General features: G+C 45.1%; 1 protein-coding gene across 10 annotated transcripts in view; it reads left to right on the top strand.

Annotated features, from left to right (window-relative positions):
- Dnm2 (dynamin 2) overlaps nt 1-12,025 on the top strand; it is an 89,480-nt gene that overhangs the window by 44,154 nt on the left and 33,301 nt on the right. For all 10 annotated transcript variants that reach the window (XM_046437505.2, XM_046437503.2, XM_046437504.2 and 7 more), the window contains exons 4-6: nt 597-800; nt 3,874-3,972; nt 9,226-9,386. In XM_046437505.2, coding sequence (XP_046293461.1) covers nt 597-800; nt 3,874-3,972; nt 9,226-9,386 — 464 coding nt within the window. The remainder of the gene's footprint in view (nt 1-596; nt 801-3,873; nt 3,973-9,225; nt 9,387-12,025) is intronic.

Here is a 12,025-nt window from a genome sequence, read left to right as displayed (position 1 = left end):
AAAACCTACCTTGCTTTTCCACCAATGTTACAAATATATTTCATGTTCGTCAAATGACAATGCACATGCAGTTGTGAATATGTACATATATGTATCATGTATGTGCATATCATCAATTTTCCTGAAATCATAGCATACTACAGAAATCATTTGTGCCTCTTTTTTGTGTGTGTGAATACATCTCAGAGTGTGTTTCTTATGGTTCTTTGGTACTGGCTGAATGGGTGGACGAATGGGCTGGAATTTAGCCACTTATGAATTCCAGTTTGTAGCTGTAAACATCCTGATTTAAACATCTATATCACTGGAATGGAGTAGGTAGAGGGTAGAGTGGAATCCTAGGAAGGTTACTGGATAAAAAGTACAGTTGGGATTGGGTGTGGCTCAGTGATAGAGCCTGACTAGGATGCACAAGGCCCTGCGTTCCATCCCTAGCACCATGTTTTAAAAAGAGGGTATGGTCCAGTTGGAGTGTCTAGGAGTCATCCGAAGTCTGACCCCCTCCAGGAAATTAGGGATGTCACCTGGATCTTAGGGCTATATATGCTTTGCCTTTTGCAGGTTCTGACCACTTTTACCTCTGATTTCCTTTCCAGTGTTGAACTTAACCCTTATTGACCTCCCAGGCATCACCAAGGTGCCTGTGGGGGACCAGCCCCCAGACATTGAGTACCAGATCAAAGACATGATCCTGCAGTTCATCAGTCGGGAGAGCAGCCTCATCCTTGCTGTCACACCTGCCAACATGGACTTGGCCAACTCAGATGCTCTTAAGCTGGCCAAGGAAGTTGACCCTCAAGGTAACCAGGCAGCAGCTCCTTCATCCCGTCCCAGTATTGAGACTTGCCTAGAACCCTGGATTCTAAGTCCTAGCATTCTCTTAGCACATGGCCCTTTAGGAAAAGACCTCCTGTGAAATTCTCAGCATTCCCTGACAGGACTTGTGATGGTGGTGGGTGTCTCCTGGGGGCCCACAGTGTGGCTGTTGGGTGTCCCTCCTTGAACATGATTCTGCCTGCTTTGCTAGTGCAGGAGGGTAACCTAGGGGAGTGGGAACAGTACAACTATGTTAGTCTTCTTTCTGTTACTTCAACAAATACTGGAGGTAATCAATTTATGAAGAGAAAAGGTTTGTTTTTGCTCACAGTTTTGGAGGTTCCAGTTTGGCCTCATTGCTTTGGGGTCTGCGGTAAGGCATCACATGACAACACATTCATGGAGCAAAACCACTTACCTCATAGTCAGGGAGCAAAAACGAAAGAAAAAGGAAGGGACCAGCATCCCGTAATTTTCTTCAAGGGCATGCCCCTAAAACCTCCCTCTAGGTCTCCACCTCTCAGATTCCACCCATTGTTGCCACTCTGGGGAGCAATCCTTTAACACATCGTCCTTTGGGGGCGCATTTAAAATTCAAACTCCAGGGGCTGGGGTGGTGGCTCTGTGGCAGAGCACTTGTCTAGCATGTGTGAGGCACTGTGTTCATCCTCAGCACCACATATCAATAAATAAAATAAAGATCCATTGGCAACTAAATAAATAAATAAAATAAAATTCAAACTCCAGCACCAGCCCTCACGGGGCACAGATGCAATTCCAGATCCCACCTTTAGAAGTTACTATCTTCCCAAGGTTTGGTTTCACTCTGTCAAAACTGGAACATTAATCCCAACCCATAGAGTGGCTTTGAGGTCTATAGATAATCTCCATAAACTGCTTCGGCGCCAGGCAGGTAAAGTAAAAGTTACTGAAGGAACTTGGGGTCATAGTGGGTAGTGGAGACTGTGGTATTCCTGGCCAGAGGCTTGCAAAATCAAACTTTTCAAATGGCCACTGAATATTAGTTAAGCACCTGCAATGGGCCAGGCTCAGGAATGCAGGCTTGGGAATGGAGCAGGGAACAAATCATCAGGCTCCTGAGATACTGATATTCCATTGAGAGTGTAGAATAATAACCAGGAACAAGCATGCGAGATCCTTGCAAGTAATGGCAAGTTTTGGGGAGAACATAGCTTGGAGAGTGGCCAGGGTTGAATGGTCAGGGACCTCTGTGGAGGTGAGATTTGACCAGAATGATAAAAAGATGAGAAGAGAAAAAAATCCAGGAAATTGGACAGTGGGTACTAATAGCTGGAGTGAGGAAGGGGGTAATTTGAGTCTGGGGTATTCAAGATGCAGCAAGGAGACCCTGTGTGGCTTAGGCAGAGTGAGCTAAAAGGTAAAAGGTGGAAGGAGACACTAGTTGAACAAGGCTTTGAGAGCTGCTGTAGGGGGCTGTGGTTTATTCTGAGAGTCTTGGAATTTTAACCACGTATGACACAAACGGAAATGCATTTTGTTTGATGCCCTCCGACTTCCAGGGTTCTGAGTAGTTTGGAGGAAGTTGGGTACCAGTAAGGAGCGGAGGGAGTTGTCAAGGCCAGGCAGGCTTGTAGCTCATGCTACCTAGTCAAGGGTTAGGCCCATGGGTCAGTCAGTCTTGTATGTGACTGAAAGCTCTTCAAAATCCAGTGCTGGGGGTGTGGCTTGGTGGGAGAACATTTGCCTATCATGCCTGAGACCCTGGGTTTCATCCCTAGCACTGCAAAGTAAAGTTTTTTTAAAAAAATGTTCAGGGCTATCCACTGAGCACTTCTGTGCTGCTGACGAGGAGGCTGTGACTGCTACTCCCCTCCAGGGCACATGGGCACACTTTCTTGGGAGAGGCTGCCCCTGCCTCCCTGTCAACACCAGTCTTGTCCTCTGCTGTCTTCACATGAAATATGGGGTATGGTTATGAAAAAGGGTTAATCAGGTGGTGCAAAAATGGGCATCAGTACAGTTAAGTGCCATTTGTGAACCCGATGCTGGCCTTAACATTTTTTTCTGTCTTCGAAAGCATTCGTGATTATTACCCAAAAATAAAAGTCACCATGGAAAAATAGAGAACTCAGAAAGTGACAGCTCCCCTCCCCCTGCAGAGATACGGCTGGCTACATTTGGTAAATATCTTTCCAGAGTCGGTTTTACCCATAAACGTGCGTTTTTAAATTAGACTATTGGCCAGGTGCAGTGGTGTGCGCCTGCAATCCCAGCCACTCGGGAGGCAGAGGCAGGAGGATTGTGAGTTTGAGACCAGCCTGGGCAACAGAGTGAGGCCCTGTTTTGAAAGAAAGGAAGGAAGGAAGGAAGGGAGGGAATGAGGGAGGGAAGGAAACATGGCTTTCACCCCGTCAATGCCCAAGTTGGCACTTACCAGTGATTTCCCTGGGCTTCTATCTGTCCCCTGTGTGTGTCTCACACATGTGACACACGTAAGTGTGCACACACAGCTAGCACAGCCCTGAGCTCAAGCCCTGCATGGGCATTTGATGTGCAGGTGTGAAGCTATGCTATGAGGAGTTCCTTGAATTTGGCTGAGTAGGGGAGAGGAGGTATTTGATGGGGTGGGCCCCAGAGTGGCACTTTGCCATTCAGTTGAGAGGAAACCCTGGAAACAGTTGCTTCAGGTACAAGTGTGATGTTGGGACTTATATACAACTCAGAGCACAGCATTGAAACTGCATAGAAATTGACTGGGGATAACTCAAGTTGCCATGAGGTTCCCTGTAGACCCTGAAGCAGCAGGTTCTGTTGCTAATATGAGTGACGATGATGATGGTGGTGGTATTATATATTGACTGTTTGAATGTGCCAGGTTTATCCTGTGGATTACTCTCTGAGATCAGAACTTGTAACTGTCTTCATTTGATACTTGAGATACTGGGGTCCAGACAGTTAACATGGTTTGTTACCATATAACCTGACAGTGGCAGGGTGAATTGGACCCCAGGTGGCCCGGGGCCACCAGCCTGTGTTCCTTCCTCATGGTGCCTTCTGACCTCTGTGCTTTTTCAGGCCTGCGGACCATTGGTGTTATCACCAAACTCGACCTGATGGATGAAGGCACAGATGCCAGGGATGTCCTGGAGAACAAGCTCCTGCCACTGAGAAGAGGTGTGGCTGGGGACAGGGGCTGGGACCTCAGAGTGGGGAGTGTGGACTGGGGAAGCCATTGGGTGCTCCTGGGGCAGGGAGAATGGGCTGGGTTGTGTTTGTGTCTTTTTCTTCTGATTTTTATACTTTGATTTTTCAGTTACACAGTGAACACCTGCTCCTTTTTGGAACATTAGTAAACATGTATACAGAAAGAGGAAACTAATTTCACCCACAGCCCTACTTCCCCAGTCAGTAGTTAATACTTTGTGGCTATCTTTCCAAACAATTCTCTAAAGTTTGAAACTTTTTTTTTTTTTTTTTGGCGTTGGGAGTCCAGGGCATTGTGCATGCTGAAGCACATACTGTACTACTGAGCTACACCCCCAGCTCTTTGGGCTATTACTAATTTATTTTATTTTATTTTATTGTTTGTTTGTTTGTTTGCTTGCCTTGCCAGAAATAGAAGCAGGGCCCAGCATATGCTAGGAGCATTCTACCACTGAGCTTCATCCCCCCCATCTTATTAATTTTTAGAATTACTTTCTATTATGAACATACTACGTACCAAAAAGTAGGGGAGTTTTAGTAGTCCTGTGGACCTGTTGCCCGGCTTCAGGGGGTGTCACACACAGTTAATTTTAAATCTCCTGAATGTCGTTGTCAACTATTGTTATTTTCTTCCTGGGGGATTTTTAAAGCAAGTCCTAGACATTATATCATTTTATACATAAATATGTGCATTTCTTTTCAAATAATACTTCTTCTCATCCCTTTTCTTTTTCTATACTGTTTATTTGAAGAAGAAACTAGATCACATCCCACATTTGGAATTTGACCAGTTGTCATTCCCTATCAGCTGGTAATTAGATCCAGATGGAAGCCTGATTATCTTCAGGTTCAAGTTCAGGGTTGGGTATTCTCTCACAGGAGTAGCCTCAGCATTTTGTTGTTGTTGTTGTTTGTTTGTTTAGTTGTCAATGGACTTTATTTTATTTTTTTTTATGTGGTGCTGAGAATTGAACCCAGAACAAGCGCTCTACCACTGAGCCACAACCCCAGCCCAGCCTCAGCATTTTAATACATATTTTTTTCAGTTTTAAGATTTTAAAAATATTTTTGGTTGTAGATAGACATAATACCTTTATTTTCTTTGTTTGTTTATATATTTATTTTTATGTGGTGCTGAGGATCAGACCCAGTGCCTCACACATGCTAGGTAAGAACTCTACCACTGAGCTACAATCCCAGCCTCAAGATTTTTTAAAGTAGCAGTGTTAGACTCACAGCCAAACTAAGGGGAAAGTACAAAGATTTTTTCCAAAGTTTCTATGTGCCCCTGCTATCAACATCCTGTGGCAAAGAGGTGTTTTCATTATAATTTGTGAACTTCCATTGACACATCATCACCCCAAATCCATAGTTTACATTAAGGTTTACTCTTGGTATTATAAATATTTTTATTTTCAAAAGATGAGAATAAAAAGACGAGTATCTTCACACAACATATGTTTATACTAACATCTGTCAGCCATTTTGTGAGAATATTGCCAAAATATAACATTTATAAAAACAATAAGCCAAAAAACGTGAGAATAGCAAACATTTATTGAGTATGTATATGTACCAGCCACTATTCTAAACTCAGTATGTGAGAAATCATTGAATCCTGATAGCAACTCAATCAGGTGGTTTATTCTGTTCTCATCCCCATTTTATAGAAGAAACTGAAGCACTGGAGGACTAAATCCCTTCACCCAGCTCCTAGAACTAGGGAGTAGCAAACATAGTTTTTGAGGCCCTAACCCTTCAGCACCATGCTACTGTGACCCTCTTTTACATTTCAAACATTTCACCATAACAGGTCAATAGTCTTCAATGTGACTTCAGGATGTCTTGGGGAATTCCTTACATAGGGCCCGAAGGCCATCACATTATCCCTACACTGAGGACACTGAGGCCACTTCCTGATTTTCACCATGGCACAATGTCTGGCTATTTGATTTTTTTTTTAAATATTTTTTTAGGGGCTGGGGATGTGGCTCAAGTGGTAGCGCGCTCGCCTGGCATGCGTGCGGCCCGGGTTCGATCCTCAGCACCACATACAAACAAAGATGTTGTGTCCACCGAAAAATAAATAAATAAATATTTAAAAATAAATAAATATTTTTTTAGTTGTCAATGGACCTTTATTTTATTTATTGGCTCATGGTGCTGAGAATTTAACCCAGTGCCTCACACATGCTAGGCAAGCCCTCTGCCACTGAGCCACAACCCCAGCCCTGGCTATTTGATTTTTAAGAACATCCTTCTCTCTAGGATCTGCTGTCAGCTGTGGGCATATTCTGGTCTTCATCCCTGTTGGCATCACTTAGACCTTTTCTTTTGCTCCTGGGGGTTCCTGCTTGGATGACTAGGATGGACCTGGGAAAATATTCACACTTCATTTGTCACCTTCTCCTAGCACTGCTGAGACACTGAGTAGTGACATGGCCCCAAATCAGAAGGGAGCATGGTCAGAGGCCAAATCTAAAAACCCACTTGGCTGTGAGGATCAGGATCTGAGAAGTGAGTCAGCTACCAGCCAGCGTTGAGGGAGGAAGTGCTAGGGCTGAAGAGGAAGCCAGCCCACACCCTTGACCAGCCACTCTGCCTTGAGCTCCCTTGAATGGTCTTGAGCCTCCCCCTTAGCCTCTGGAATCAGGGGTGTGCTCAGCATCTATGGGCATTAGCTGAGCTAAGAATCCAATGGCAGGGGCCTTGTGTACCTCATTCCTCACTAATGACCACATGACTCCTTCCTCTGTTGTCATGGAGGACAGCTGTCATGGGCCTGCTCCCATATTGTCTCGTCATCTCAGGCTCTCTCTTTCTCAGTTTCTTCCCTCTCCATGTGGCTTCAGAACTCCTCCCCCTGAGATCTGAGGGTGTTGTGCAGGAGGCCCTGAGTTTCATCCCCTAGCACCACAAAATAAAAGTCCTTCCCACTGGATCCTTATTCCTGGTTTACAAGACATTTGCAACTCTAGTACCTTTAAAGGAACTGAAGTCCAAGCCAGATGACCTCTGTCTGCCCCACCCTGATATTTCCCTCTGTATTCTCTTACATGTGCAGTATGGAGTATGGCTTGACAGGGTTCTAGGTTCAGAGTTTGGTTCACCTACTATGACTTCATGTTGGCATGCCTCAGTTTCTCCATCTATAAAATGGACATAATGACAGCTTATGAAGAGGACAGGAGCCATCCTGTCTACACAAGTCTTAGCAACGTAAATGGCAGGCACTACTCCTCTCCCCAAGAGAAACATGTACAACCCCCACCACTGGTTTTCTCATATACCACATGGAGTATGAGTACAAGACATTTGTCACTTTGGACCTTTTGCCATTACCTTTCCAGTTTTAATTATGTTGATAACAATTAATAGCAACAACTGTATCTGTGTCTGCTACTAGGTGATGTTCTTTTTGTTTTTGTTTTTGTGGTACTGAGAATTGAACCCAGGGGCGCTCACTTCTGCTGAGCTACATCCCCAGCCCTTTTTGTTTTTTTATTTTATTTTTGAGACAGGTCTTGCTAAGATGCTGAGGCTGGCCTCAAACTTGTGATCTTCCTGCCTCAGCCTCCCAAATAGCTAGGTAAAGTTCTTTATTTTTCATGACACCCATCTATATACCCTTAGTGCTGAGTGCCTCCTGCCTGGATTCAGGGAGTCCTGGCTGTTCTGGGTTTCTTTTTTTTTTTTTCCTCTCTCTCTCTCCTTTCTCCCCTCCCCTCCCCTTCTCTCTCTCTCTCTCTCTCTCTCTCTCTCTCTCTCTCTCTCTCTTTTCTGTTGGGGGTAGGGGCTCTGCTGGTGATTGAACCCAGGGCCTTGCAAGTACTCTACCACTAAGCTTTATCCCCACTCTTTTTTTTTTTTCTTTTTAATATATTCCTTTTTTCCTTATTATTATTTTTTTAATCTGTGTGTTCATTCATTTAAAAAGATAGGGTTCCTCACCTGGACCCCAACGTTCTGGGCTCAATGTGTTCTCCCATGTTCTGACTTTTTGTTTGTTTGTTCATAGTACTAGGGATTGAACCCAGGGCACTCTACCACTGAGCTACATCTCCAGCCCTTTTTATTTTTTACTTTGATACAGGGTCTGGCTAAGTTACCTAGGCTGGCCTTGAACTTGCCATCCTGCCTCAGCCTCCCAAGTTGCTGGGATTACAGGTGTGTGCCCCTGCACTAGCCCATGTTCTGCCTTTTTGAATGTCATCCCTTGCCCCTCTTCTCTCCAGGTTTCTTTATTTTTAAATATTGTATATCTTTTTCCAGACTAGCATTTTTATTCTAAAAGTGTTTTTTACCATTGGAAAAGTTGAAAATGATACTGAAAGCCCCAAATTGAGGAGATAATCTCCTGATTCCACTAATCCACACCTCCAGCTCTCTCACTTGATTACTTTTAACTATTTTCTTGTGTTTCATTCCAGAAAACAAATGCAATCTTTTTTTTTTTTTTAATCACTCATGTTTTCTTCAAGTTTTTTTTCTAGTTTTCTGTTTTCTGTGGGGATCTGTGATCCCTTGAGAGTTCATTTTGGTAGGCACCCAATGTTGATTCTTTGCCAGCAGAACCCAGATTTTTTTCTTTGCCAAATAATTTTGGCAAAGCTTTTATGCCACCAATTTTGAAATCTTCAGTTCCCATCTGCTTCTAATGGTGTTTTTGGATTTTCTATTTGGTGCCTTTCATCTCTCTATGCATAAGGTCCCAGTATGCCAGATATTGAAAATATAGTAGCTTTGTAGTTGTGGTGGTGGTGTCTGTTTGTTTTTGTCTCTGTGTTTCTTTGCTTTGTTTTTTGGGGTGGTGGGAATGGAACCCAGGGCTTCTTGCATGCTAGTAAGTGTTCTGCCACTGTGCCATATCATCTCAGCCCTATAGTAGCTTTTAATGTCTAGCAAGATTTAGCTGCCTTCTGATTGCCTTGTTTTGGATATGTATTTTTTTTTTAACTGTCTTTAGCTTTTTTCTGGCATCTGTCCCACAGACTGGATATGAGTTGTCGTTCCTCCAAATATTTATGTTGCTTTTCCATACCGCTTTCTGCTGCGTTGCACTGTCAGTTGTTTCTGAGTATCGTGTGTTGACCCATGTGTCCCAGTCTCCACACGGCCATCTCTACACCCAAACCTGGCCCTGCCCATTCTATGTCCATAGTAGATACCCGGGCACCTTAGTGCTCCTGACCAAGGCCTTATCCTTACTGTGTCTTCCCACAGGCTACATTGGTGTGGTGAACCGCAGCCAGAAGGACATTGAGGGCAAGAAGGACATCCGTGCAGCACTGGCAGCGGAGAGGAAGTTCTTCCTCTCCCACCCAGCCTACCGGCACATGGCTGATCGCATGGGCACCCCACACCTGCAGAAGACCCTGAATCAGGTACCATGAGGATTTGGCGTCTCTGTGTATACTGGGACAGTCTGCACACTGCACAACAGCCACTGTCCACACTTGTACCATCTTCAGTCTAAACCAGCAGGGTTTTTTTAGTAAAATGGGTTCAATCCACGTTATTACTCCACAATGAGTGCTTTTAAAATGGAACCTGATAGGATTGGGTTGGTTCAATCAGTTGGTATTTGACTTTTTAATATTTTGCCGTTATTTTTGTTCTTTTAATTGCCATTGTAATTTGGTCAAAGGCTCAGAAGTTTGCATGCAATTCTGGAGTTGGCTACCTGGATTAAGGTTGCCTGGACTAAAGCAAAGCCAGGTGCCCTTCAGTACCTGACTGCAGCTAAGTAGGAAGACTCTGCAGTCTGAACCTCGAGATTCCAAAACCCAGCCCAGCCTCAGATGTGTGGTCCCGGCCCAGCTTTTCCAAGGTTCTCTCCTCTTGGGTCCACCGATTGAGAATGGTCACTGTGCCTGCTTCCTAGGGCTGGCATCTGGAATCAGCAGGGCCATGTGTGTTCAGTGCACAGCACAGATGCTGCGTGCAGTATACTGATAGATGGCAGCAGCCACCCTGGTACTGGATTGTATTCCCATCCCTCTTTTTGAGGTAGTGTATTCCTAGGGTTCATAAACAAAAATAGTATTGAAATGTATACAGTGAAAACTTTCCTTTCATGGGCTCCACATCATTACCCTGCCTGAATTTTTTTTTGTCCATGAAAACAGAAAGAACTGTGAGAAGTCCCTCTTCTCCCTTACCATGAACCATGATAGTCAGGGATTCCTGCTTCACTTGCTTTTCTCTGCTCTACACTTACCTTGGGGAGCGCCATCCCTGTAGTTAAGGGCCCTTCCTTACTCCCAGTACTGGGCCCTGATCTGCTCAACAGGCTTATTTTTTTTTCCCTCAAGCACTTGAGATGGTTTCTAATCTTCCTGGTCAATGAACAGCTATAGTTTGTATCATTTTATAGATGTATAAATGTGCATGTTTCCCTGGGGGGTAGACTCCCTGATGTGGCATTGTGTAGAAACAGGCGATAGGCTGTATCTGGCCTGGCCTTCACTGATTTCCTGGTTTTCCCAGACAGTGTTGCCCTCTCAGCTGTCCCTGTGGTTGAGCAGATCAGGGGCCAGCTTTTGGGAACTAAGCAGCTACAGCAAAGAGTAAAGAAGGGCTCTTTACTACAGGGACAGATCTCCTGGAGATAGTATGGGACAAAGGAGAGCAGATGGAGTAGGGATCCCTAACTGCAGGCATTGTTTATGATAAGAAAGGGAGAATGGGGACTTCTCAAAGTGCTTCCTGCTTTCTGGCAGCTTTCAGGATGATGGCCTCAGAATGGCAATCTGAAGGTCATACCTTCATGTACAAACTGGGGAGCCAGTGGCACTGTGAGAACAGATCCTGTCCATCCGGAGGGCTTTCTTCTTGTGCCTTCTGTGTGTATGTATGTGTGGTACTGGAGATAAGGGAAGGCTAATTTTTAGTGGTGGGCCAGGGAGCAAGCCACCAGGTAAATGGATGATCAAGTGTTAACTTGGGCTGGGGTGGGGGCCAGAGGTAACACAGAGCAGGCAGCTCAGGGGAGGGAAGAGGGAAGTCAGCCTCCCTTGGGAGGGGCCCTCCAGGACCGGAAGTAGGCAGGCCTCAGCAGTGGGGAGGATGCAGAAAAAAGGAAGGAAACCTCCACTGCAGCTGGCCAAGGCCTCCCAGGGTGAGTGGCCCAGAGGCCCCTTAGGAGTCAGGAAGGGTTGGCCCCTTTCACATTGGGTGACTTTCTGGGACAGTGTTTCCCCAAGTTAAATACTGTAGGATCACAGACGGGAGTAAAGGTCTGCAGAGCCCTAAGCATCAATCCCCACCATTTGAGTCTCTCAGCTCCCCTAGAGAGGGGCCTGTGGGCTGGGTCATGGAGGCAGGGACCCCTGCTTACAGAGAACTCTGGGGTGGCCTATTAGAGCCACACCACAGATGAGAGGCTTCTTTTTTTTTTTTTTATTGGTTGTTCAAAACATTACGAGAGGCTTCTTTATGCCTCTTTTTTAGCTTGATAGATACTTAGAAAATTCTCTTCTATTAGAGGACAGGTGGCAGCAGAATTCTGGTGTTCACTTTTTGGGTAGTGGCTGATTTTATGGTTTTTGTTTTTTTCCCTTTATTTTGTATTAGGGGGAAAAAAGGTCATCCATCCCCATAGTGACTGTCCCATTTCTTCCTTTCCTGTAATGGATGCTTGTGCCTTTTCCAGAGGTGGCCTTTGTCATCGCTTCCTGTGTGTTTTCTTCTAGGGCCTGAAGAGAGGGACATGTCTACACTGTATATCCCTCCTTCCCCTCCCCGACTCCACTGCTTCCTCCTCGTCCTTTCCTCCCTCTTCCCCTCCCTCCCTTCCTTTCCTTCTTTTCTCCTTTTTACTTTTCTCCCTATTTTCCCTTCTCTTTTTTTTTTGGCAGGGGGTTACTGGGGATTGAATCCAGGGGTGCTGTCCTACTGAGTTACATCCCCAGCACCCCTACCCCCTTTGTTTGAGATAGGATTTTGCTTAATTGCCCAGGCTGGCCTCGAGACTTATGATCCCTCAGCCGTGGCCTACTGAGTAGCTGGATTGCAGGTGTGT

Source organism: Marmota monax, unplaced genomic scaffold (assembly GCF_021218885.2).
Source record: "Marmota monax isolate L192 unplaced genomic scaffold, Marmota_monax_Labrador192_F-V1.1 WCK01_AAM20220418_F8-fsc00021, whole genome shotgun sequence".
Classification (NCBI taxonomy): domain Eukaryota; kingdom Metazoa; phylum Chordata; class Mammalia; order Rodentia; family Sciuridae; genus Marmota; species Marmota monax.
This window is presented reverse-complemented; position numbering and strand designations above follow the sequence as displayed.